Here is a 27,655-nt window from a genome sequence, read left to right as displayed (position 1 = left end):
GGCTGTGGCTTGATTACTTTGGAATCTTTGTTGTGTGCCTAACACTATGCTTCCAATTCTTGAGGGAAAGAATTATTGCCTATAACATCTTGGATTGCTGGGGGCGGAAGCCCAGTAATAGAACTAATAAATACTCCCTCTCATTTTTTTTTAAAAAAAAAGAGGAATAAAGGGGCAAAGAAGAGAATATTTATCAAGAACTTAATATGTCCCAACCACAGTGCTGAGAATTTTGATCACTGTCCCATTTAATCCTCAGAAATCCTTTATGGCATTGTCAATTTCCACATCTCAGATCAGGAAATTAAGGTTCACAAAGGTTAGGAAATTGACGTTGAGTCTCTTCAAAAGTAAATGTTCAAGTCTGACACTTCTCTGGTGTACTATGACCTTCTAGAATCCAATAACAAACACAGAGTGAGAGGTGAAGCTGGAAAGGAAGAGTCCTAATGCTTTCTACAGGGTAAAACAATTTTTTTATTCTCATGAGAAAACTATGAAATCAACTACATAAATTGTGAAAATATGAGTCGTGGTTGTATTTGTTCTGTGACAGTTTGGAAAGTGTATATTTTCATCAAGCTAGAAAAAGAAAACAAGGAAAAATTATGAATTTTTCAATCTTGCACATAAAAAGAGACCTGTCATTAATTACTAATCAACCTGGCTCCACACTCCCTGCAAACATGTTATCCATATTAGAGTTTTAAATGAGAGACAAAAAGTTAAGCTACAGGTCTTACATGGAGAAAGATGATTAGGCCTGGGTAAGTTTCATAACAGGAAAAGGCCCAGAGCTGGAAAGAGAGTACGTGTGCTAGGTTGAAAAATGGCCCCTAAAAATCATTAGGTCCTAATTCCTAGAATCTGTAAATGTTACTCTATTTGGAAACAGGTTTTCCCAATGTGATTAAGGGTCTTGAAATGGGAGATTATCCTGTATTATCCAGGTAGACCCTAAATGCAAACACAAGTGTCCTTATAAAAGAGAGGCAGAGGGAGAATGTGACATATACCCAGAGAGGAAGAGGTGATGTGAAGATGGAGGTAGAGATTGGAGTGATACAGCTACAGACCGAGCAATGCCAGCAATATTCTCTTCTCCAGGAGAAGCTGGAGAGGCAAGGAACAGATTCACCCCTAGAGCCTCCGGGAGTGTGGCCCTGCCAACATCTTGAATTTGACCCAGTGAAACTGATTTTTGACCTCTGGCCTCCAAAACTGTGAGAAAATAAATTTCTGTTGCTTTAAGCCACCAAGTTTGTGGTAATTTGTTACAACACTCACAGGAAACTAATACAGTGCCTCTGTCTTGTTAGCCAGGTCTCAGTTGACTGCCATCTCCTTCCTATCCATCTGGCACCTCCAAACAGAGTTTCCAAAAACATCCTAATACTTTTTGAGTGTCTTCTCTGCCAGGCACTATGACAAGCACTTTACAATAGCTTGCTGAATGCTCATAGTTTTAATAGGTAGATACTAGTATTATTCCTATTTTACAGATGCATAAAATGAGGCTCATAGGAAAAATTGGTGGGGCTACATCTTAATAGGTGATGGAGGTAATATTCAAATTCAGGTCTGCCCAAATCTAAAGCGCACATTTTTAACCTCTATACTGTACTACCTCAAGCTCTCTGGGTTAAGTCAGGGTTTTAATTCTCTCATATCAACAGATGGTATTTTGGGATATTTATCTGAAGGGTATTTTCAAGGATGCTGGACCAAAGGAGACCATATTTACCTGCATTCCAGCAGAGGAACTGAGCTGCCACTTCCATCTGACTTTTTTTTTTTTCCAAAGAGAAGAGAGTGGCCAATCCAGCATGTAGAATGCTCAGGTTAAAGTATCTCAGAGATCCATTTGTTCAAACTCCTCATTTTATAAATGAAGAAGTTGGGTCCAGAGAAGGAGAGGGGCATTTCAGGGTCACATATAGAAGATTTAAGTGATATTGAAGTCCAGGTCTCACTTCAAATCTAGGGTTGATTTTACTACACATCACACTGCCCAAAGTCATGGGTGTTGCTATGGTCTAAAGTGGTGACCAAATTCTGAGAACTTGCTAGAAGGAAAATGAAAAAATGTTTTCCAAAGCTTCTCAAAACTATAGTGCTCCAGGGTCTTCATTCTCACCTGGTATACCCTACAGGGGTACAGCCACTGAGACGGTCCAGGGGATTGGGAGGGGGAAGCTTCTTCATTGGTATGGAGGCTGAGGAGATCACATCGATGTAACCACATCCTAAATGGGAGAAGAGGAAAGTCAAGAATTCACGAATTTCTAGAACTGAAGGATTTCTAGAAATCTCTTGAGTGGAAACTTTGGAGAAATAAATGGAAGTAAATTGTACCTTTCACAATCAGCAGGGAACTGATTTGGGAAACTCAGTATGCCTAATAATGGTAAACGCTGAACATTCCTCATCCATCTTCATACATGTCCACTCAACAAATATCGAGTCCCTCTTGGTCTCTGACTTCATGCTAATACGGTGGTTTAAAAAAATGATAATGTATTTAAAGTGCTCCATATAGTCAATACACAATAATTGCTTAATAAATAATGTTACTAAAACATTAATTATAGTAGCTGTAATAGCCACTGTCTTTAAGACACGTGTACCCTGCTTCAGACTATATATCCCAAATTGCTCTTTGCCTGGGTTCCGCCACCAGTTGCATTCTGGGGCTTGTAGTCCGGATGTGAGTAACTGATTCATCAGCGCGCAGGCGCAGTGCCGCGGATTCCCGGAAGAACGCCAGAGGCTCCTAGGATGAGTGGGTAGTTAGTGGTGGCTGCTGCGGCGGCGGCGGTACTGACAGGACACGAGCTCTATGCCTTTCCGGCTGCTGGTCCCGCTCGGCCTTCTGTGCTCGCTGCTGCCCCTGCACCATGGTGCGCCCGGCCCCGACGGCACCGCGCCCGACCCCGCCCACTACAGGTGAATGGGGTCAAACTCCCTGCCCTTCCATAGTGGGGAGTGGAAAGCGCAAACCCGGTTCCTTCCCTTTCCCTGCACCCCAGAACCCCCACCCTCACTTGTTCGAACTCCTCCGCTGGGCTCCCGGCAGAATCAGGGATCCCATTTTCCGCCCTATTTCTTGTCCTTTCCCCTGCGTGGTTTCATTTTCTGGCCCCCTGCCTTATTTCTCGTACCTCGCACCAGGGAGCGAGTCAAGGCCATGTTCTACCACGCCTACGACAGCTACCTGGAGAATGCCTTTCCCTACGACGAGCTGCGACCTCTTACCTGTGACGGGCACGACACCTGGGGCAGGTAGTGCGAGCGGAGGAGCAAGGGGGCGGTCGGGGTCTGGCAGCCCTGTCCTAGGCGGGTGGGACTGCTGGGGCTGGTGGCCTTCTTACCGGTTCCGGAAAAGTTCCTAGCCAGGGCGAGGCTGCGTTCCCCCCAGTTAAAGCTAACACCACCTGGATCTACCCAGCCTTTTGGAAATTTGGATCCCGCAGTGAAAAAAGCCCTGGGTTAGCCTGGTGTACTGAACGAACCTGTGGACTTCAGCTACAAGAATAACAGGCACAAGCTGTGGGGACCTGGCCAGATCTCTGGAGTTATAGGATATGATGGAAAGGCTCCAAGAAGTCAGAAAACTCAAACCCTTCATTTTAATAAGTGGGCAAACAGGCCCAGGAAGAACTGTGCCTCATCCAGATATGAAACTTCAGAGCCTTTGTTAATGTAACTTAAACACTCTTCTCCCATTATCTTCACAACACTGACTGCTTCTTGAGAGCTCAGCTCAAAATGTCACCTTAGCATCAGCTCCCCTAACTACTCACCCCCTACAGGTCACTCTCACAAATCACTCGATTTTTCTTCTTAGCACTTCTCACTCTGTGATACGATCATTTTCACTTGTCTGCAGTTTGTCTTTCTCACTTGCACTAGAATAAAAATCTGTGAGAGTTGGAATTCTCAGTCTCGTTTCTACCTGACTGAGTAAAGACTCATTGCATTTATCTGAAGTGGACATTGATTACACACTAAGCATTTTACTGGTGTCATCTCATTTAATTTTCTTAATACCTGTAGAAGTGCTGTTATCTCTATTTTACATGAATATGCTCAGGACTGGAGAAGTGAAGGAAACATAACAAAATTTGTGCTGGTTTTTGTTTTTTAGTTGAAAAAGTAATACAAATGGCAAAGTCAAGCAGTACAAAATCATATAAATAACTCTCTCGCATACCCTAGAACTTGAACCACTTTTACCTTTCTTGCGTAGCCTTCAGAAATGTTTTAGGTATATACCATCACGTAGGTATCTTTAAATTAACTTTTTAAAGGCATAACTTACATAAAATACACCTATTTTAAGTGTATAGTAACCACTGTCAGTCAAGATATAGAACATTTCTGATGTTCTGATATCACAATCAAGATATAGAACACCCTAAAAAGTTCCCTTGTGCCACATTATAGTTAATCCTTCCACCACCTCTGGCCCAAACAACAGCTAATCTGCTTTCTGTCTGTATGTCTCTTTGAAAATGCAGATAGAAAAATATTACACTGCCTATTCTGTGCCTTGTATTTTTCATTTAACAATGTGATTTGAGTATCTTCATTTAACATTGGCCAAGAGAACTCTTGATAACAGTCTTTTTGACAACCTCATAATTTTGCATTGTTTGAATGCACTACAATTTAATCACTTTTCAACTGTACATTTGGGTTATTTCTAGCTTTTTGCTCTTCTAAACAATACCGCCATGAGCATTCTCAAGCATATACTTCTGTGCTCTGTGAGGTAAGTTCCTAGATGTTGAAAAGTCTGTACTCTTAGCTCTAATTTCATACCGCCTCCCTATGACAGAGAGAATGCCAGAGAATATAGGTCATATGTTTAACTACAGTTGAGCTACATCAATCCACTATCCTAGGTGCATTAAATGGGTCAGAGGTTTCTGGCGATTTTTACTATGGCTTCTCTCTTGTGACTGGAAGAGGGACAGCCTGGGGCATCGCTGTGCCTCACTTATTAGTTTTTGGGGTATCTGATCTGGGGCAGCCTTAATATCTGGTGTTTGATTTTCTTATTAAGCAGCTGGGATTTCTGTCCTTTTACAGTTTTTCTCTGACTCTAATTGATGCTCTGGACACCTTGCTGGTAAGTGTCCCGTCTATTCCTTTTCTTCTCCACCATTGCATAACCAATATCTCTCTCCTTTTGGCAGCTTGACTATAGATGAAAAATGAATTCTTTACCTGGGCCTTTTATTATTTTCATCTCATTATTCTGAACAGTCAGGTTCTGGTTGCCCAGCTAGATAGAGGAAAACAACATTCCAAACTTATTCAGGTCTATTTATTTAGCAAACGTTTAAGGAGGACGTGTTATGGACACAGAACTGTGATAGTCCTCTGTGTAGAACTCTGTTTAGTGGGAGATATAGAGACTTTGATACCCTTCTCCTTTTTAGAGGCTTACATTCTAGTGGACATGTTCAGTGATAAAAATAATAGCAGTAACTACTTTGTTGTGTCTGTAGGACTTGTGCTAAGCACTTTACCTGTATTATCTTTTTTAATCCTTCCCACAACCCCATGAGGTAAGTACCTTTACTTCTTCTTATAGTTAATAAATCTGTTGCTTAGAAAGGTACATTGACTTGGCCAGGAGATATAGCTTTGAAATGGCAGAGCTAGGACTTGAACTCAATTCTGTATGACTCCAAGCCTTAACTGTCATTCTTAAAGAGGTCACAAGAGAAGATTTAACCACTTTCCCCTATTTCACTATTTCTGGTTCTTTGTCACCCCTTCTCATTTTTATATATTAATAATGTTTAGACATGATTGTGATCACCTTGTAGATATAATTTAGCTGTTTAGTTGTAATTTACCTTTTTTTCCTTAATGTCTTTGTACTTGTCGATTTCTCAAATATTTGAGGGCCAATGGTATGCCAAGCAGTGCTAAGCTCTGGAGCTACAATAGTGAATTTAAACAGACACAGTCCCTGCTTTCTTAGAGATTATGATTTTAGTGAGGGAGACAAAGAATCAAAGAATAACCCTAAAGAATGTATAATTACAAATTGAGATGAGTGCTGTGTAGGAGAGGGACATGGTTCTTTGAGTGGTTATAACCAAATGAGCCTGACCTAGACTGAAGAGGTCACAGAGGACTTCCTCAAGGTAGCAGATCTGAAGGAGAAGCAAGTGTTGACTAGGAAAGTGGGGGATGAAAGAGTGTTCCCAGTAGAGGGAACAGCCTGTGTAAAGGCCTCATGACAGAGAACATGGCAAGTGCAGTGAATTAAAGGAAGGCCAGTATGTCTGGGCTGGGGAGAAGGAAAATGAGGAAGCAAAGTGTGGCTGGACTAATAGATAGGGACCAAGTGATGCTCACCATGTTAAGGAGTTTGGAAAGCAATGAAAAGCCACTGCAATTCCTTAAGCAGATAGCAGAAAACGATGTGATTTCTGTTTTGAAATCCCTAGCTGCCATGTGCAGAAAGATTCATGGAATCATTCAACAAACATTTCTTGAGTATTTGCTTCATGGGCTGTGTGTGGCACTCTTGGGTAATGCAAGAATGAGTGAGGCTCCTACCCAGGCAAAGATTCTCTTAATGCAAAAAGAAATGGATGCCCTAAGAGTTGTGTGGATAAAGTTACTGGAGTCTTTTAAAGGGATAAGAGGTTAATTACAACTGGAGGAATCAAAGGCTTCCTAGAGGAGGTGACATTTAGACAACCAAACATAGGTTGGGTTTGGAAATGGGAAGAAATTTGTGGGAGTGATTTTTGGCAGAGGGACCAGTACGTCCGAAGGCAAGAAATCGGGGAATAGTGGGTACAGTTTTACTGAATGGATGTGGATAGGTTAGATGAAGATGAACAGTGAGTGACATGGTCACAGAGGTAGGTTGGGTCCAAATCATAGAGGGCCTTGATGCTGAAATAATCAGGATTATTTTGTTTGCAAGTGACAGAAACCCAATTCAAACTGATTAGACAAAAGAAGGAAATTAGGTGAGTCAGATAACTAAAACATCCAAGTAAGGGCTGTCCTCAGACCCAGCTGGATTCAGACATAGACACAATGTCTTCAGGAATATCTTTATCCTCTTATCTCTGCCTTCTTTATTGGCTGTGTTCTTAGGCTCTCCTTATGGTAGGTACAGTAGCTCGAGACTTACATCCTACTCATTTAGTAACCTGTGTGTGGAAAGAATCAGCCCTTTTGCATTAATTCCACGACTTGAGTCTCATTGATCTGGCTTGGGTCGTATGTCTATTCCTAAACCAATCACTCGGCCACGATATAGTACACTGTCTAGTTCAGGTCAAGTGCCCATTTTTGTACCTGAGGGACTGGAGGCAGCCTCTCCCAACTATAGAAGTGACTGGAAGAAAGGTAATTCCTCAAGGGAAGAGTTATCAGGATTGCATTTGGCTTATGGTTTAACAAAAAAGGTTTAATTTTCTCAAGTAAAAGAAAGTCTGGAGATAATTTTTAGCGTTGGGTCAGCGACTTACCTGTTCCATCAGAGACCCAACCTCTGTATCTTTCCATTCTATTATCATTAGTGTATTGGCTTTCATTCTCATGCTTAGTACTCCATGGTCTAATCTGGCTGCCACAGCTGCAGAAATCAAGTCTGCTTTTAAGGCAGAAAGAGGAAGAGTAAAAGCTATGCCAGCTGTGTCTGTCCTTTTTTAATAGGAAAACAAAAACTTAGAAGTTCTCCCGGTAGCCTTCTCAAGGCTCAGAGTTGACTGATGATACAATCACCTCTAGCAGCAAAGGAGGCTGAGAAAGCAAGTATCTGGATTTCCAGCCTATATGGTGGGAGGCTGCAAGGGTAAAGAAGTTGGGCCACCCAACCTGCAATACTTTCCACAAGGATGAATGTGGCAAGAGAAGGTTAAAAATTGTTCAAATATCCACTGCAAATGGCAAACTAAGAATTTGTTAATGTGGTCTACAGACTATATAGTTTTATATTGTTTAAATGGGGACTCTTGAATAGGTACCTAAGAATTTACTCGATATTACCCCATTCTCTTGATATTGGGTCTCTGTGAATTAATTCTAGCTCTCAGTGTTTTCTTCACCTGTCACCAGTCCTAGAACAGAAACTGCAGATCCTAAGTTGAATAAATGAGGATTACACCAGTGTAGGATCCCAGACAGACTCTTAATCTAGCATCTTCGGTGCCTTCAAGCCTGAGAGAGCCTCAGTGCCATGTCATTCTCTTTCCTCCTAGATTTTGGGGAATGTCTCAGAATTCCAAAGAGTGGTTGAAGTGCTCCAGGACAATGTGGACTTTGATATTGATGTGAATGCCTCTGTGTTTGAAACCAACATCCGAGGTGAGGGCTGCCCTCTTAGGGCCTTTGGAAGAAAAGACTGTGTGGAGTTTTTGCCTCTATGTAAACTGAGGGGTGATAGTTAGGATCCTAAGGGACAACCCAGCCAGGGCACTTGGCCAGAATCAGTGACTTGCAGCTCTTCTTTCCTCCTGGAGAGTCGGGTGGGGAGGTCTCAGGATCCCTCATCAGTTGCAGACATGAGCAGGGGACAGAGAAAAGACTGGAAAGTAATATGCCAGAATTACTCAAGTATTTAACATATATTTGGTGCTAGGCATACAACCATGAACAACAGTGTAATCCTTATGTTCCTGGAGCTGATTGTCTAGGAAGTGCTATCTGATAGAACTTTCTGAGATGATGGAAATGTTTTATATCTTTGTTGTCCAGTATGGTAGCCACGAGCCATATATGGCTTTTGCACTTTGGAAATGTGTCTACTGCAATTGAAGAGCTGAATCTTTAATTTCATTTAATTTTAATGCATTTAAATTAAAATAGCAACTTGTGGTTAATGATTACTGTATTACCCAGTGCAAGTAATTCTAGGGTATTAGTTTCCAATCCTGGTTGTCTGTCAGAACCACTTGGTACCTTTTAAAAAATTCAGATGTCTAGGCTCCACTCTAAACTTAATTGGGATCTTTGAGTTGAGTCCTAGAATCATTATTTTTAGCAGGTTTCCAGTGATTCTTAAGAAGCTAGCACAGCCCTTATTTTCAGTGAGCCTCTAGACCACCAGTGGCTTAACAGCAGTTACCTCTGGATGGCAGGGTTATGTTTTTTCCCCTTTATTTTGCTCATATTTATTTTGTATGTCTTTTGCAATGAAACACATTACAGAAATGTGATAAATAACAATTTTTTAAAAAGATTAGGGAGCAGAGGGGCAGCATAGTATAAAATTCTGGTTTAGGAATCAGACCTCAGTTTGAGGCCATGCTCATTGCTGTGTCACACAGCTTTTGAGCCCAATTTGTCATCTGTAAATCAAGGTTGTCTTTATACCTTCGTTTCTAATATGACTATAATTATACCAGCTTTCTTTTGCTTGGCATTTGTCTAGTATATCTTTTTCTACCTTTTTACTTTATTCTTTCTGTATTTTTATGATTAGATATATCTTTTGTAAATTACATTATATATTTTGCTTATTTAAACATTCTGACAATCTTTTAACCGAAGCATTTGATCCATTCACATTTATAAGAATCATTGATCTATTTGCATTCATTTTTATGGTATTATTTTGCACTATTTGTCCCATCTTCTCTATGTTCTTTTTCTTTTTCCTTTTTCCATGCCTTCTTTAGACTGATTTTTCCTCTTTTCATTTTCCTTTTTACTAATTTAGAAATTATACACAGCATCTAACTTTTAAAATAGTTTTCCTAGAAAATTTAACAAACATAACAAAGTCTAAAGTTAATGAAAATCTTTATTCTCCTCCTGAACAATACAAAGCCTGGCTCTGAGGCTATCCTGACCTGTATGCTGTAGTTAAAGTGTTCTACTTCTTTGCAGCCCTCCATACATTGTTGATACTCTATCAATTGAAATTTTAGATTTACTCTTTTTTTTTTTAAATAGATTTACTCTTATGTTTACCACTTTATTGACTATCTTTCCTTCTTGTGTCTAAGACCTTATATCTGTGATCCCTTTCCTTCTATCTGAAGTAATTTAGAATGTCTTTTAATGCAGGTGTGTTCTTAGCAAACTTTCTCTCCTTTTGTTTGTAGGAAAATGTCTTTTTCTCACTGCATTTTTTTGGCCTTTGGGAGATATGGTTCTAGACTGATAGTTATTGTCTCTTAAATAAAATCGAAGAAATTTTTCCATTGTCTTCTGGTTTCATTGTTAAGAAGTAATCTATCAATCTAATTGTTATTTCTTTGTAGATAATGGATTTTGTTTATGTAGACGGCACCCTTCTTTTAAAAACTTCTTATTATGGGAATTTTGAAAAATACATACAAGAAGAGAAAATAGTATAATGACCTAGGTAGACTCATCATTGGGCTTTAACGATCATTATTACATGGGCTCTTGACTGCCTTTGAGATCTTTTTTATTCCTTTGGTGTTCTGCCGTTCTCTTGTGTGTAATACGTATTAATGTGCATTTCTTTTTTTATTTTTATTTTGCTTGGGATTCCTGTATCTGAGAATTGGTATTATCCATTAGTTTTAGAAAGTTGGTAACTACTTTCCCTTCAGATGTTGCCTCTCCTCCATTTTCTCCCTGTTCTCTTTTTAGAACTCCAACCAGATATAGTGTTATACCTTCTTACTGTCCTCCAAGCCCCTTCTGTACTTTAAAAAAAATTATTTTGTCTCTTTACTTTGCATTTTGGATAATTTTTTTTAGTCTGTTTTCAAATACACTAATTCTCTCTTCAGATATATCTTACCCGCTATTAAACCTATGTAATTTTAAATTTTAATTATTGTATTTTTTATTTTTAGAAATTCTATTTGGTTCTTTTATAAATAGGCTTGGTCATTTTTATAATTTCTAGCTACTTACTCATATATTCCAACCTTTTATATCTTTAAACATACTACACATAATTATTTTGTATTCTGTGTCTGATAATTCCAGTATCTGAAATATTGGTAAGTCTTATTCTACTGTCTTTTCTGCTGGCTTTTATTCATAATGCTTTGTTTCTTTGTATGTTCAGTGATTTATGTGTTTTTAACTGTATCCTCATTCCCTAGACTTCATCTGTGGGATTCTTTGAGGCCTGGCTTGATAGTAGGTTCTTCCAGATGTAGTTTTTGTTTACTTCTGCCATGTGGCTGGAGGCACTATCTACCAAAAACCACTTTATGCTAAAGGTTTGAGGTTTTCTAGACTACCCAGTTAGTGTGGATTCAGGCTGTAGCTATAGGAACTAATTCTTAGGAGAGATTTTTTTTTTTTTCTTCCCTTTACTTGGCATCAAGATTGAGGCATGAAGCTTTCCTTACTACACACTTGGGGAGGTGTGTAGGGTTTATTTTTAATTTGCCCTTAAACAGAGTATATAATTCTTTCAGATCCCAACTTTTTGGAGGGATCTTTCATCACACTCGCTATTTTGGATAGGTCTCTTATTCCTCCTCAGCCAGGAGGAGGAGAAAACTGAAGCTCAAGGTCACTAGTTTTTGTCAGTGAGAGGGCCATTCAGAATATTTAATCTGTTTAGCCATATTTCCAGATACAGAACCTTTGTGTCTTTTTATAAGTCCTAATTTATGTAATAAACTAAAATAGATAAATTAATAAAATGAAGGTAGTAATTACTCTGCTCACCCTTTCCTCCCCTCCAGGTCTTGGTGCGGGGTAGGGGGAGGGCAAGATTTGGGAGACAGAGTGACCAAGTGGAATGAACATTGGCTTCGGAGTGAGACACACCTGGCCCTACCACCTACTAGATGATCCAAGACAAGTCAGTTTACCTCTCTGAACCTCAGTATCTTCATCTGAAGAGGGTACAATAGTACCTAGTGCTTGGTAGACAGTAGGGATTTGAAAAAAAAATGATAGCTATTGTTTTCATAGCCCACCAAGAGAACATCTTTGCAAACTTAACACTATATTAATATGTGGGATTAAAGGACTCTTCTTTCACCAGATGTCTCTAGCCCCTTCCCAGTGAGCCACCAGTGAGAGCGATTAGGTTTATTTGCACAAGAGAAACTCTGGTCCATGGGACTCTGACACTTAAGTTTTGTACCATCTACAGTGGTAGGAGGACTCCTCTCTGCTCACTTGCTATCAAAGAAGGCTGGAGTAGAAGTGGAGGCTGGATGGCCCTGCTCTGGACCTCTCCTAAGGATGGCTGAGGAGGCAGCTCGAAAACTCCTCCCAGGTGAGACCCACATTGGGATGGGGGAAGAGTTCCTGCTTCTTCTGCTGGAGATGAGAGTGGCAAAGCTGAATTATTTCTTGGTGTTTTCTCACCCAAACACTTGGTATTCCTACCTCTAGGCGCTCACATGCTAATCAGGAGCGCCCTAGGCATTTTGAAGGCTAGCTGGGGCCCTGGCCCAGGATGGATGAGGTGACCTCATTACTTTTGCAGGGGAGATGCTGAAGGCCAGCCTGGTGGATGGAAGCCTTTGCCTCATATGAGCGAGCCCTGTTGCCTCCTCTTAGGCCCACACATTGCTGGAATAAAAGGGTTCCAGAGAAGAGCCTTGGTCTGAGCACAAGGAACCCTAGGTTCTAGACTCGGCTCTGCCGGCCAATATCTTGACCAAGCCACTTTTCTTTTCCTTAGTTCAGTTTCTTGATCTAGCAAACAAGAATCATAGTTCCTACCTCCCTGCCACACTGGGTTTTAGGAGGCATAAAATGAAATCAGAAGGGAAAAAGTGCTTGGGAAACCTCAGACATCATTGAAATGAGAGGGACTTGTTTTGTAGCTAAAGTCCAGGGCTGCAAGCCAAGCCTCAGTGTGTTTGTCTGGTGGGGCAGTAGCTGGGCTCAGCAGCATCCACTGGACACTGTGTTCTCTTCAGGGTGTGGCGGAGGCTCTGAGGGCTATTCACACCCAAACACGTCATACTGTGCTTTCCACCAGTCTCTCGGCCATTTCACTTCTCCCTTTCGCACAGTACTTGCCTCTTATGCTTGGGAAAGACCTAAGTAGAGTAAGTGAGCTGGGTTCAGGTCTCACTTATGGCTCACGGCTCATGACCAGAATGTCTCCTTACAAACATCATGTCCTGTGTGATTCATCTCTAGAGGAAATTCTGCCTGGTTACTCTCTTCTTTTTTTATTTTGTCGTTTAAAAAAATTTGTATTGAGACATGTCTGTATTAAAAAGTGCTTATTGGAGGCAGCACCAGTGTATCTGCCATTTGGGTCAAAAAATAGGATTTTGTCACTCCCTCTCTTTTTAACACTGCCTGACTTTTCTGAAATATTCCTTTGAGCCCTTCTTGATTGTGATTCGCATTCTCCTTGCTTGCCACTCATGCCTGCCAGATAAGTTTCTCGTCTACAACAAAGTCGCTGGACCTTATAGTTCTTGGATGTTTTGACAACTTTGTTCACAGTTTGGTGACACACAGGTTGCTCTGTGCTCTGGGCTGTGTGACCTTTAGGCCTGGAGAGGAAGTCTCTGCCTCTGGCTGGTTGTTTTGTTCCTTGCCTTGAATCAGAAGGCACTGGGGTGGGGCGGACAGAGCTTTGGGCAGTGAGGAGGGGGAAAGAGTGGGTGCGTGGCAGGCATTCCCATGCCAGCTCTGTTTGGCTCTCTCTGTGTGAGCTTTGAGTCACTTCTTTACAAGTATGACTTTTCCTACCTATAAATTGAGGGTTGGACCACATCAGCAGTTTAGTGATTTATGTCCCTCACCTTTTTTTTAATTAAAAAAATATTTTTTGGCCCCTAAACTCTTTACTTAAAATTGGTATCTCAAACTGGCTCCTCTAGGACTATTTAGGTTTGCAGATAAGTTTCATTTCGTCAGACTGGTGTTTAAAAAGGTAGATGAGGGGAACTGGATGAAGGTGGCCAAAAGACACAGACTTTCAGTTATAAGATAACTTAGTATTGGGGATATAATATACAATAGTATGACAATAGTTAACATTGCTGTATGATGTGTTTGAAAGTTGGCAAGAGTATATCCTAAAAGTTCCATCATAAGAAAAGAAACTTTTTTTGTATCTATATGAGGTGATGGATGTTAACTAAACTTACTGTGGTAATCATTTCACAATATATGTAAGTCAAGTCTTTATGCCATAGTCCTTAAAATTAAACAGTGCTGTATGTCGATTATAGCCCAAATTGAAATAAAAAAATTAAAATATATGAATGGCTTCTAACAGGGCAAGGTCTTCTGTATGCCACAGCGCCACCACTCCCTATTGCCCAAACCCCGCCCGCTTCACACTAAGTTGCCTGCCTGGTGGCTGAAGGCATAGTGTAAAATAAGTAAAAGGAGAGCTGCGCTAGCTAAAGTGAGCGCGTGTGGAATGTGACAACCTGGAACACAGCTGACTGCTTTTCTCCTCATCACAAGCAAGAGCCCAAGGGTCGTGTGGAGTAGTGTTTGACCACATCTGGCTTAGGTGGCCATTATAGGGCCTCCAGTTGTGATATTCTTCCTTCTCCAGTTCAGTCTCTAGCAGATCACTCAGGAGATAAAGAGGGAAGTGCTGGCAAAGGCCTCAGGCTTTGGGCCTGTATTCAACCATCCCTACCTTCCTGCTCCTGTCTGGGGTCATAATTTTGTGATTGTTCAGCCTTTCAGACCCCCACCGGCATGCCATATGGAACGGTGAACCTGCTTCATGGTGTGAACCCAGGAGAGACCCCTGTCACCTGTACGGCAGGGATTGGGACCTTCATTGTGGAATTTGCCACCCTGAGCAGCCTCACCGGTGACCCTGTGTTTGAAGACGTGGCCAGAGTGGCCCTGATGCGCCTCTGGGAGAGCCGGTCAGATATTGGGCTGGTAGGTTGGCGGTAACCTTCCTGAGTCAAGTTGGCTACTTGGGCCCCTGCTTATGAGGCTTGGGGCTCTGAGCAACAAGTTGTACTCCAGGCAAAGGAAACTCAGGATGACATCAGGAATGGTCTAGGACACTGAAAGTAGACCAAGCTTTCAATTCATGTTTTGGCACAGAGGGGAAGAGAGGATGAGAGCAAATCATCTGACAGGGAAAAGGGGCTGTGTTAGGCTTTGAGTCTTTGAACTTCTGATTTCTAGGGAGTGGGTCATATGCTTCATGCCCCTGACTCATTTGGTGACCTTAGATCATCAGTTTGGCCCTCATTTTCACTGTCTACTTATGTTTATAAAACTATGTTTCTTAGAACACCAGTTCTGAGAGGTGTTGAATGGCTATCCCATGAAAAAATGATTCCCGGTCAACTAAGTTTGGAGAATACTACATATAGTATCTTTTTTTGCGGGGGAGGGGAGCATCATAATGAACATGAGCAGGTTGATTATGAAGTCTTATGATAAATAAATCTATTCTGCTTTGCTTAACTCAACATTTCCTAAACTTGTTTGACCCCAGGACTTGCCTTTCTTCTCTAATACCTATTAAATCATGGAAATTTAACATACTTTGGGCCAGATGATCCCTAAAATTGGTTTCAGCTCCTCAATTGGATAATCCAGTGAAATTTACAGTAATTGAGCCAAAGCTGTCCAGGAAATAGCACTAGATTTAGTCAGAATTGGATTCGAGCCCAGGCCTGCTACATCGAAACTGTGTGACCCTGGGCAAGTCACTCAGTCTCTCTGATCATCAGTTACCTCAGTAATAATGTTGATGTATTAATACCACCTTTGCCGAGTCATTATGACTTATGAAGACTCTGTTGTCTGAAAGTGATTCAGGCGGAGGCACATTTTATGCAAAGTCTTATTCTAAATCAGCTTGAAAAGTGAAACTCACTTGAGGAATCCTTGAAAATTTCTTAAGAGGGTGCCCTTCTGGAGACCTACAGTAACTCCCTCAGTAAGTCCAACACAGGCAATTTTTTCGCCAGCACTGGAACCATAGTGGACTCTGTGGTGCTCTGACCATATCCTCTCGGCCCTTAACCACTTCTGTGCACTGGCCTGACTGCCATCATCTGTGTCTCTTGGCCTATGGGTCTTTTCTGGTGCCTGGATCCTGCTCTGCTTGTCCTCAGCCAGAAGCGCCAGGATTTAATGCTACCCTGGAGCAGTTCTCGGTGACTGGTTCTAATGGGAGTTTGTGGATAATGACCCCAGTTCCCCACCCCTTGGGTGACATAATGCTGATGCTCAAGCTCTATACTGACTCACAGAGCTGTCCCTTGGTATTGAGCTCCAGTCCCACAGTGGTCACTTGCCTGATGGCACAACATGGGCTGCGTCGCTTCCCCCTCCTCTACCAGTGTATCCAGGGACTCACCTTCCAAATCAACTGCTTTCAGTCTTCCTTGCTGAGGGTCTGTTTCTGGAGGAACCAAACTAACACAAAACAGTTATCTGTTTTCTTTGATTGGGTACCAGACTAAGTTATCAGCTTCCATCAGGGTCTAAGTTATATGGACAACATATTTCTTTATTTAAATGTTTTAAAATTTATTTTTAAATGATTTTAAAAGTCACGTTTCACAAGTCAAAGGATATAAAAAGTCTCCCGTGACATCTGTTCCCAGCTACCCAGTTCCTCTCCTTACAAGCAACCACTCCATCAGCTTTTTGGATGTCCTTCCTGGGTTGATTTGTGGAAATCTATAAAGTACGTCTTTGTGTCTTTAGGTACTAGAATCATATGCAGAGTTCTGAGAAGTCTGAGACAGATTGTGGGAACAGCAAGTTCTCATCTCCCAGCTCAGACTCACTCTAGATCAGGGGTTCCCAATCCCCAGGCTGTGGTACCGGTCTGGGGCCTGTTAGGAACTGGGCTGCACAGCAGGAGTTGAGTGGCGGGTGAGCGAGTGAAGCTTCATCTGTATTTACAGCCACTCCCCAGCACCAGCATCACCACCTCAGCTCCACCTCAGATCATCAGGCATTAGATTCGTATAGGAGCACTGGTCTCTGGTGCCAAAATGTTGGGGCCTGCTCCTCTAAACAGGGCATAAACCCTCCAAATCATGGTTCTTTTTATTTTTTGCCCAGTGTATAAAGTCCTCATAAATGTACATGACATTTCTCCACTATATAGATATGGAGAAGAGCTGGCCATGATCCAGCCTTGCCCCGCAACCCTGTACTCCGATATCCTGCATGTCTCCCAGGAAGCCCTGGGATGCTTGCCTTGCGTCTCACCAGGCGGTCCGGGGTGTGGAGAGATCCTTGTTTCGTCTCAGGCCCTCTCAGGACCACCTGTCTCTCTCTCAGGTCGGCAACCACATTGACGTGCTCACTGGCAAGTGGGTGGCCCAGGACGCGGGCATCGGGGCTGGTGTGGACTCCTACTTTGAGTACCTGGTAAAAGGAGCCATCCTGCTTCAGGATAAGAAACTCATGGCCATGTTCCTAGGTAAAAAGGGAAGGGTAAGGGGGCTTTTCCTGTTGACATATAGTTTATTTATAAACTTTCAGTTGCTCCCAAGTGTCTAGAGAATCAGTTCTGAATACCTGAATTCGCATTCAAAGCCACCCTGTCCACTTGCTGCTCACCACACTTCTTGTTGCCTTCTTGCAAGAGCCAACTGAACCATACTCTGTTCTTTGTATGTGGCCCTGGATTTCTTATTTCCTGGCCATTGCGTATGTGTTTCTTTTACCTGGAATACCTTTTCTCCTGTCTTCATGTGCCCAAATTCTATTTACCTTTCAAGGCCCAGCTAAATGTCACCTTGCCCAGGAAGTAGCTTAATCCTGCCTGAGAATTTAGGGTGTTCAGCTTCTCTCTTGCAGTCAGCTGTCATCCACAGTTAAAAGCTCTACCAGCTAAGCACAGCATCCATACCTTATTCGTCTTTGCATTTCTCAAATGCTTTGCATGAAGTAGGCTGTAGATTAGTAATGCCTGTTGAATAAAAACATTTTACCCTCTAAGCCCTTGGACACTAGTAATAATGATGTCAAGGAATTGCTAGACACCTAATAATTATTATTAATTATTGATGTGTCAAGCGCTCCGCAAAGCACTGGACATGGACTATTTTATTTGATGCTTACAACACTAATTGAGATTGTCTTATTTATTTGCATGAGTATTTGGTACTTCATTCAGTTAACATTTATTGTGCATATTTATTATGTACTATCTTAGTATTAGAGATTCTGCAATAAACAAAACAAAGCCCTTGTCCTTATGGATTTATGTTCTAGGGGGAGGTATAAGATCAAGCTCCCTGAGGGCTGGGAGCCTTCTTTGTCTTGTTTGCTCCCTGGGTTCCTGGTACCTAGTAGGTGCTCAGTGAATAATGTTGAGTGAATAAATGACTAAACAATCCTATGAGGTATATAACATTAATCTCCCCACTTTACGGATAATAAGATTGAGGCTTAAGAGGGAAAAACTTGCTCAGGGTCATAGCTAGCAAATGATAAAGCTGGAGCCAGAATTTGAGCCTAGAAGTTTGATTCCAGAACCCATGCTCTTTCCTCTATGCCTTGTTGCATACTAGTCTGCTTTGAAGCTAGGCCTTCATATAATCTTTCAAAAGTTTTAAGTCTGTGCTTCTGTTGCCAGGGCCTGCCTTTTCTCTCCCTAATTACTGATGTGTCCATTATCCCATCTCCATTACAGAATATAACAAAGCCATTCGAAATTATACCCGCTTCGATGACTGGTACCTGTGGGTGCAGATGTACAAGGGGACTGTGTCCATGCCGGTATTCCAGTCCTTAGAGGCCTACTGGCCTGGTCTTCAGGTAGGAACAATTAGGGTGGTGATTTTCCTTGGAACTGGCAAAGCGAGCTCATTCTGATGTATAAGTCAAATAAGCTTAGTTGCTTGAATACTTGTTTTGGACAATGGTTTGGGAAGAGAAGAAGGACTTAGAGTAAATTAGATTTAAGGTTCTGCCTCACTGCATTTTCCAAGGGGAGCTTTAAGATTTAGGAACCGGGCTTCCGGTTTGCTATGGAATGTTGTAAATATAAAGCAGAGAGTGTCTTTCTAGGCTGGGCAGTAACAACCATTGGCAACAGCTATTTCTCCACTGGGCATTTCTGTCAGATCTCCTTCTTGACAGCAGGCCTGAGAAAGGATGTGAAAGCGGCTGGGGCTGCTCTGTCTGCCATCATTATCTTTTTCCGTTACACGATCTGATAGAGTTGCAACTGGAAAGGATCTTAGAGCCCATCTAATCTACCCCCTAGGTGTTCCAAAATACTTTTATAAACGAGTTTTATTTTTTAATTTTAGGAAAAAGTAATAACACATAGATGGTACACTTAAAAAGCACAAAAGGGAATACTGGGAAAAGTAAGTCTTGTGCCCCCACCCTCAGACCCTCTCCCCAATCCAGAAATCCATATACATAAATATATGTATATTAATATCCCTCTTTTTTCTTTACATTTATAGGAACATATTATATATAATCTTTTTCACCGACTATATCTTAGAGATCATTCTTTATTGATACACATAGATCAGTCTTTTAACAGCTACATATATTCCATTAAATAGATACACTATGATTTATTTAACTAGTCTCCCATTATGTACTTTCGGCCAACCCTCTTATTTTACAGATGGGGAAACAGGCTCAGAGAGAACTTGTTGATAATATTAAGTCTTGGTCCAAGTCTTCAAGATCTTCAAATTTTATGCTTGAATGACCCCTAGAAGAATTTTGAAAAACTGTAGCACCCCTTGCATATTTACGTGTTTGCATACCATTTCTTTTTCTCCTTGAACTCATATTTCCATTCTACTCTCTCAACAGAATTTTATCCCTATTATTATATTTTATATGCTGAAAAAAATTTATTGATACCCTATCATGTCTCTGAAACAAAATTCGAATATGGTACATAGAAATTAAAAATATATAAAAATTTTCTGTGACCACGGGCTCTGAGTATTCAATTTGTTTTCTTCTGGATTTAGTTATTATTAAATGTAAATGATTAACACAACATTAATATCTTATAATTTTTGATAAATAATTATAAAATCTAAAAGCAATTTTATTAGTAATGCATTTCTTAATGAGACTTTGGGGCATTCTTATTTTTAAGTAGTTTGTGACAAATATTTATGAAAGAATGATTTGCGTGCCAGGGACTTTACACAGAATCATAATGAGGTAAGTGTTGTTTCATAGATGAAAAGAAGCTTAGAGATATTAAATTTGTTCATTTACTCAACGAATATTTGAATGCTTTCTGTGTTTCAGGCCCTGCTGAAGTTTATAGAGGGCAAGACACAAAGAAAAACTTAAACAGATAAATACATAAAATAATAAGTTGCAATGAAGGAAACAAATAAGGGGCTAAAATAGAGAATATTGGATGGGGACCTACTTTAGACAAGAAGGCCTATCAGATGTGACATTAAAGCTGATACTTGAGGAATTGGGAATGAAGGATAATGTTCTGGGCAGAGGAAATACAGTGTGTGAAGGTTCTGAGGCAGTAAAGATTTGGGCGTTCATCAGAAACAGAGAAACACAGTATGGCCACAATCCAGGGAAGGGAAAGATCAGTCGATGGAAGGTCAGCAGTGACCAGATTGTACCAGGCCTTGAGGGCCACGGTAAACTGTCTTGACTTTATGCTGAGCCTGTGGGAAGCCCTGCGGTTGGGCTGCCTTGGGGAGGGTAGGCTGAAAAGGGTAAGGGGACGAGTGGTGGGATGAGCAGGGAGGCCTTTGACGTCATCCCAGTGTGAGATAATGGTGACCAGACCAGGTGTTGGCTCTGGAGATACAGAGAGAAAAATATTGATGTTTTGAAGATGGAATGCTAATGGAATGGATGTGGAGGTGGAGATAAAGGAGGAGTTAAGGCTTCTGGCTGGAGATGGTGGTGCCATTTACCAAGAAGAAAGTCAACTTTGTGGAAAAGTGAGGGAACCAGAAATTTTGTTTGGGAAATGTCAAGTTTGTTCTATCCTTGAGATATCCAATGGCGATGTCAAGAAGGTTAGCTGTTTCCCTGTGAGTTAATATTAGTAGCTACTTGGCAACAGTTAGTAAAATTACAAATGCGTATGTCCTCTGATTGAACAATCCTAATTCTGGAACTTTATCTTATAGATACATTTTGCATATATTTGAGGTGACATATGTACAGGGTTATTTATTGCAGCATTGATATAGCAAATAGCAAACGACTAGAAACAAGCCAACTGTCTTCATAAGGAACTAATTAAATTATGATTGAAGCAATGGAATACTATGCAGGGAGGCAGGAGCTCTTTATGTACTTACATAGGAAAATTAAGATATATTGTTAAATGAATAAAGAGACCTGCAGAACAGTATATTTAATAAGCTATATTTAATGTGGGGGAAATAATATCCTCATGTATTTGTTTATGTTTACAAACTAATACAAAATGGTTACCTGCTGGGATGTACGGTGGGAGTAAGACTTAGTATAATCAACCTTTTTTCCTATTCTTAGAACTTTAAAGCAGATGGCTGACTTACCTATTTAAAAATTGTTAGTAACCAGCATTGACTGAGCATGTATTGGCAGCCAGGGGCTTTGTATACAACCTCTGTCCTTCACAACAATATGTAAGATATATTTTGTATCCTATAGGTGAGGCTCAGAGAAGTTAAGTATCTGGTTCGAGGCCTCAGTGAGTAAATGGCCAACTCAGGATTTGATTGCAGGCCTTTTGGACTATTTTTTTCTTTTCCTTGAGGTGTATGTGGGTTTTTATGCCTGGTGGCTGCCTGCCTGACAACCACTTCTCTCACAGAGTCTCATTGGCGACATTGATAATGCCATGAGGACCTTCCTTAACTACTACACTGTTTGGAAGCAGTTTGGAGGGCTCCCAGAATTCTACAATATTCCTCAGGGATACACAGTGGAGAAGCGAGAGGGCTACCCACTTCGGCCGGGTAAGCAGCATCTCTGGCCATCAGGCTTGGTTCTCCAGACCCCAAACCCTCATGTCTTTATGAATTTCCATGCCTTACAAGTTAATTTTTTTTTTTCTTTCTGATTCTTCCAGTGGTTCTAGATGGTTTTCCTGCTAGGAATTATGTATCCCCATATTTTTCATATGAGACCTGGTGGGTTGAAATAGCTTGCCCAAGGCTGTGAGTGTAGGAGGTAGGATGGAACCCAGGTCTCCTAACTAAATGTTCCTTCAAACTTGAGCAAGTGAGTGAGATGGAAAAAGCCAGGTTGGCTCCTTTTAAGTTCCTGCCATCAGGATTCCAAAAATGTGGGCAAACTTCCTAAGTCAATGGGTCAGATAAATTACATTCTTACATTATGGAGTGTTAGAACTTTGGAATGGACTTTAGGAATGAATCATCTGGGCTCATCCACCTCATTTGCAGCTCAGAAATCAAGACACAGAGAAGAAAGGGACTACACACTAGATAAAAGTCTTAAGTTTCTTTCCAGCTCTGATCCTCTGATTCACTGCAGGAAGGTTAAATGTTGTGAGGAGGGGAAGGAAAAGGGGGACAGAGGAAGGAAGCTTAGTCAGCACACACAGTCATCCCCCACCCCAGAGCAGGTTATGTTACCATTGTCTTAGACCTGTCCCACCTTCCCACCTGAATGCCTTTGAGCTGTGGGACCGGCCTTCTAGTGGCTTCTGCTCATTCTGCCTTCCTCTGCCCCATTTATTTCCTCCAACGCAAGCGATTGTTGTAAAAGTTGTGGAGAAGGGACAGACGAGGGAGTAAAATAGCCACTGGAAAGAACAAATTAGTCACTTTCGACTCCTTAGAGGCTGCCGTTCTTGGTATTTCTCGTGTATTTGGCTTATGGTTTTTTTTTTATGAGAAAACTTTCGGAAGGTATCATTTCCTATATTACCAATAGATAAAATGAAGACAGAATTTGGAACTAAATGTGACTTAGACTTGTGCCTTCTCAGGGTTAGAGGGAACCTGAGAGATCTTCTAATCGAAATCTCCTATAAGTGCCCTGTCAACTAGTAATCTAGTCTTTGTGTGGTTGCCACCAGTGACAGGGAGCTCACTAGTTATAGAGGCAACTTGTTGCATTTGCAGGATAGGCTGACAGGAAGCATCAGTGGAAAGTAAGGCACCACATCCAGGAATCCAAGAATGCCTAGTCTAGTCATCCTTCCTACCCCAAAATAGCAAATGGAAGTTAAGGTACTACTCTATATAATCTATAATTAGATTGGCCAGTGCTTTACAGTCTGGCACACATGTCTCATCAGCAGTGTTGATGCACAGAGCCTAGCCTAAAGGCCTCTGAGGACCATTACTTTCCCGCCAAGTTCAGATCTAAACCTTGGGCTGTCACCCTCTTCTAGAGAGTTGGCTGAATAGTCAGGAAATTCAAACAATTACTAGCATATGTAAGCTCATGTGTGAGGAGGAAGAGAAGACAAATGGCTGGCTCTTGATGCACTGATCCCAGCAGCTGCTAGAGGCAGAAGGGAGGCTTCCCAGAACAGCACTATCTTCTTTCTTTGAACACACACAGTGTGTTCACCTACCAGTGAACATGTCCCAGTCTGTGTCTTAGAATATGAGCAGTTGTATTAGCAATTGTCTAGAGGTCTTTGGGTTAAAGGGAAGGAGAAGTAGGAAAAAATTGGGGGGATAAGCAGAAATAAGAAATTAAAAATAGAGTTTTTGATAATAAATCAAAAGAGAGAAAAGTGCTGATCAAATCCCAGGAGAAAACAGGGAAGGAATGATCATGAGGAAAAGTTGGCATAGGGAAGGGAGAGGAATTTTCTTTCTGAGAAAAGACAGGCGAGGAAGTAGAAGTCTATCGAGTTGTAGCTTCTACCCACTGGGGCCACCCTAAGAGTCAAATCTTTCCCTCCCATAATAGCTGTTCAGATATTTCAAAGCAATAAACAGATTTTCTGTTTTTTCCTCCAGAATAAATATTATCATCTGGAGACCAACTCCTATTGGCTAATATTCCTTTTTAATGGGGCCTATGTCTGAACATCAGAGTCCAGTGGTGTAGAATAGGGCAGGACAGTTGCCTTGTTCTGGGCACAGTGAACTGTTGGCTACATCTTCGTTAGATTGAAGGTTGGCTCTTGAATATATTAGCCTTCACATTATGTTCTATCCCATGTCAGAGAGGGCCTTATAATGACAGGTTCATATGCTGCTTTTTAAGTTTTAGGATTAGGTTGGGCTGTGAGTGACAGAAAAAATGTAATAACTTGATTAAGATAGAAATTTATTTCTCATGTTCTGGCCTTATGTGGCTCTCTATGGTGTCAGGAACCCTAATCCCACACCTGGCTGCTGGGAATGGTTGTTAGTCTTAGCAGCCATGTGCTTGGTGAAAGTTAGGAATTCTATTACTAAGAAAGGAGAGAACAGATATTGAGAGAGAGGCAGCAGCCTCTGCCACCTCCCCTATCCCAGAGCCTAGTTGCCTGCTTCTCCCTTGGGTTGGGAGTCTGTTTTAATGCTGGTCTTGTTTAAGCTTCAGGCTTTGGGTCTATTGGCTCTGAAAACTCAGCATCGAGTGAGTTATCCCATGTTCCTCCTACTGGGGACCCTGTAGACAAGGTAGGGAGGGGAGGGGTATCTCACTGCCCCAAGCGGGCCCGAGCCTGCCTTGATCAGTGAGAAGGGTCTGCTTTGGACTTTGCAGAACTCATTGAGAGTGCCATGTACCTCTACCGTGCTACGGGGGACCCCACCCTCTTAGAACTTGGAAGAGATGCTGTGGAATCCATTGAAAAAATCAGCAAGGTGGAGTGTGGATTTGCAACAGTAAGTGTTTCCATGGGCCCAAGAATTGGAAAATGTTTCCTTCTCCTACTAAAGAGCCTCTTTAATGGTGGAGCATTGGAAGCTCTGGAATATTAGCACTGGAAGGGACCTTAGAGAGATATGTAATGCCTTTATATTATAGATGGAGAGACCAAGGAACAGAAGTCAAGAACTTGCTAAAGGTCCCATAACTAGTAGAGGTGGAACGAGGGTTGGTTCCTGGGGTCTTAACTCCATGCCCTTGGTGTTCTCCCTACGTCAGAGATTCTTTAGCTATCAGAATAGGCTACATTGCATGGGTGAGTTTTGTGAAAAGGCCTGTAAAACGGATTCTAGAAGGGAAGTAGAAGCCCACAGACCTCTGCCTTTTGAATATATATTTTGACTATAAGTTCAAACCTGGGGATCCTCAATGAAACAGCCCTACCAATCTCACAGATATTTATTGAATGTCTTTCACAGGTCAGGTACTGTGCTAGGCTGAGAGTTATAGCTGTGAAGAAAAACTAAGCCCTGAGCTGATGTTTTAGTAGGAAAAACAATGAACGTATATCTGGGAGACAGAGAAAAGTCCAGTGTGGCTGGAGTAGAATGAAGAGGAAAGAGGAAGGAGATAGAATCCCAGAAGTAGGCGGGGACTGGATCGCGTAGGGCTTTGTGTATGCCGTGGGAAAGACTTTGGGTTTTGTTCTGCTTAGAATGAGAAGTTCTGGTAGGATTTATGGCGCAGCAGCGACATAATCTGATTTTATTTTAGAAAGATCACTGTGGCTGCTCTGTGGAGAATGGATTGAAAGGGTCAAGAGTGAGAGCCATGTCATGTCCTTAGAGGGCCCAAGCAGGCAAGATGTAAATAAACAGTCATTTAAAAACCAGATGGGTAAGAAAATAATCTAGAAGAAAATGCACCAAAAAGCCTACAGAGGTTTTTTGTTTGTTTGTTTGGGGTGTGGAATTGAAAACAAACAATAACAACGAAACTGTTTTCAAAATTTTATAATGTTCTATAAGTAGAACATAGGTACATATGTTTAAAGAAAAGACCTATATGTGTAGGAGAAAATAAAGCAATGATAAGTTTTAGTTTCTAATATGTTATATTGTGTGAAAAGCCAAAGTGGACAAGCCCATTGGGGCTTCTTAGGAATGCTCTACTTATTTCCATGAAAATAAAGCCCTTTGGAGGTCTTCCAGGGTGAATGATGGGAACAGACATCTGAATCCTTGGCCTTCATCAAACGGGGCAAGAGAATAATAATTCTTGATACATAAAGTCTGTGTGTTTTAGTCACAGTTTTTTGGTGTAAAATAGACATCCACTGAGAATTAGTTTCCTTTTTAAATGTACTGCCAGTTCTGAAAGGCTGAATTAAATTGTTTGTAGCAAGTAAACTTATTATCCATGATGATAAACTCAATGTGAATTTTTCTTAAGACTCTTAATTAGTGGTTTACAATAGCAGAAACTTGGTGGCCACCTTAATGCCCATCAAGAGAGGATTAACTAAGTAAATGATGCTGCATTTTTGCAATGTCATTACAGGAGTTGATTAGGTCTACGTTTATAGTCACAAAAAGGTAGGATAAATGGAATATGAATTGTCATTTCGGGTAGGGAGGTCAGTGAAGACCTTTTTGATGAGGCAGCATTTGAGCAGAGATCTGAAGGAAGTAAGGGAGCAAACTATGAGGATGTCTGAAGGAAGAGTGCTCTAGGCTAAAAGAATGGCAAGTGCAAAGATCCTGGGGTGGAAGTGTGCTTGCTGGCTCATGGAACAGAAAAGCCTTGTGGCTGGAAAACAGTAAGAGAGAAGTCAGGGAAGGAGCAGGAGCCAGATCACAAAGGACCTGATAAGGACTTCGGTTTGTAGTCTACATGAAATGGGTGTCAACAGGAGGTTTTCAGAGGAGGAGTGACAGGTAAGATTTAACGATAGAAATATACCTTAGAGAAAAAATGGAAGTAGGAAACCCAGTTGGAAGTCGTGATCATAATTTGCCCGAAGGCCCTCAGCTGCTTGGTGGCAGTCCAGGAATTTCTAACAGAGGTCTCCTGACCCTTTCTGTAGCCTTGGGCTGCTCTTCTGACTTGCTTCCTTCTCCCTCATGGCAGATCAAAGATTTGCGAGACCACAAGCTCGACAATCGCATGGAGTCTTTCTTCCTGGCTGAGACTGTGAAATACCTCTACCTTCTGTTTGACCCGAACAACTTCATTCATAACAATGGCTCCACCTTCGATGCAGTGATCACTCCCTATGGGGAGTGCATCCTAGGGGCTGGGGGCTACATCTTCAACACAGAAGCACACCCCATTGACCCTGCTGCCCTGCACTGTTGCCGGAGGCTCAAGGAAGAGCAGTGGGAAGTGGAGGACTTGATGAAGGAGTTCTACTCTCTCAAACGCAATAGGTCAAGATTTCAGAAGACAACTATGAGCTCAAGGCCATGGGAACCCCCAGCAGGGCCAGGAACATTCTCCTCACCTGAAAACCATGATGAGGAAAGGGAGAAGAAGCCTGCCAAGCAGAAAATCCCACTTCTCAGCTGCCCTAGTCAGCCTTTTACCTCTAAGTTGGCATTACTGGGACAGGTTTTCCTAGATTCCTCATAACCACTGGATGATCCTTTTGTTTTATTTTTGAAACTAAGCTATGACAATAAATCTGCTTTTGACTATCATGTTTTTCTATATTACATATTGGGTTGTTTCAGGAGATTTCATTCAAAGGGTTCATGGCTGAAAACAATTGTGAATCTAGTTTATTTTTCTCATACAGTTGTTGGAGGAACAACTAAATCTGAAATCAGCTGGGTTTGGTAGTTGAATCTCCCTTCCTTCCAACCTTCCCCTTTTCTGGTATCTTTGGGGAGTATGGAGTATGTTGTTATAAATTTATGTCTGTTAATTCTTGCCCTAGCCTCTGCTTCTGTCTGTTGGTCTGCCCACCTATCCATCTGTCCTTCCATGCAACAGAGATTTA

General features: G+C 41.5%; 1 protein-coding gene and 1 long non-coding RNA gene across 4 annotated transcripts; one reads left to right on the top strand and one right to left on the bottom strand.

Annotated features, from left to right (window-relative positions):
• Nucleotides 1-224: 224 nt before the first annotated feature.
• On the bottom strand, nt 225-2,750 carry LOC120603593 (uncharacterized). The gene is made up of 3 exons (XR_005653044.1): nt 2,356-2,750; nt 2,138-2,246; nt 225-582 (listed from the first exon to the last, which is right to left on the bottom strand). It is a non-coding gene; the product is annotated as an uncharacterized LOC120603593 (long non-coding RNA).
• EDEM2 (ER degradation enhancing alpha-mannosidase like protein 2) lies at nt 2,746-27,356 on the top strand. 3 transcript variants are annotated; one of them, XM_039864156.1, is made up of 11 exons: nt 2,747-2,946; nt 3,172-3,282; nt 5,095-5,134; nt 8,244-8,349; nt 12,083-12,208; nt 14,600-14,811; nt 17,191-17,332; nt 18,551-18,675; nt 21,686-21,830; nt 24,550-24,671; nt 26,785-27,356. In XM_039864156.1, the coding sequence occupies exons 1-11, from the start codon at nt 2,840-2,842 to the stop codon at nt 27,283-27,285; spliced, it is 1,737 nt and encodes a 578-aa protein (XP_039720090.1). In that variant the 5' UTR covers nt 2,747-2,839; the 3' UTR covers nt 27,286-27,356. The 3 variants fall into 3 exon arrangements, with proteins under 3 accessions (XP_039720092.1, XP_039720090.1, XP_039720091.1); XM_039864158.1 differs by lacking the exons at nt 21,686-21,830; nt 24,550-24,671 and having other exon boundaries at nt 2,746-2,946; XM_039864157.1 differs by lacking the exons at nt 5,095-5,134; nt 8,244-8,349 and having other exon boundaries at nt 2,748-2,946.
• Nucleotides 27,357-27,655: the final 299 nt, after the last annotated feature.

The sequence above is a fragment of the Pteropus medius genome, unplaced genomic scaffold (assembly GCF_902729225.1).
Source record: "Pteropus medius unplaced genomic scaffold, Ma_sr-lr_union100, whole genome shotgun sequence".
NCBI lineage: Eukaryota > Metazoa > Chordata > Mammalia > Chiroptera > Pteropodidae > Pteropus > Pteropus medius.
The sequence above is the reverse complement of the archived record's forward strand: the minus strand, read 5'-3'. Positions and strand labels throughout refer to the sequence as shown.

Bases quoted from the DNA above. Each gene is read 5' to 3' on its own strand.
- EDEM2 (XM_039864156.1), top strand. From the start codon at position 2,840: ATGCCTTTCCGGCTGCTGGTCCCGCTCGGCCTTCTGTGCTCGCTGCTG. The intron at 18,676-21,685 runs GTAGGAACAATT...CTTCTCTCACAG, and splicing joins CCTACTGGCCTGGTCTTCAG to AGTCTCATTGGCGACATTGA. The intron at 21,831-24,549 runs GTAAGCAGCATC...TGGACTTTGCAG, and splicing joins GGGCTACCCACTTCGGCCGG to AACTCATTGAGAGTGCCATG.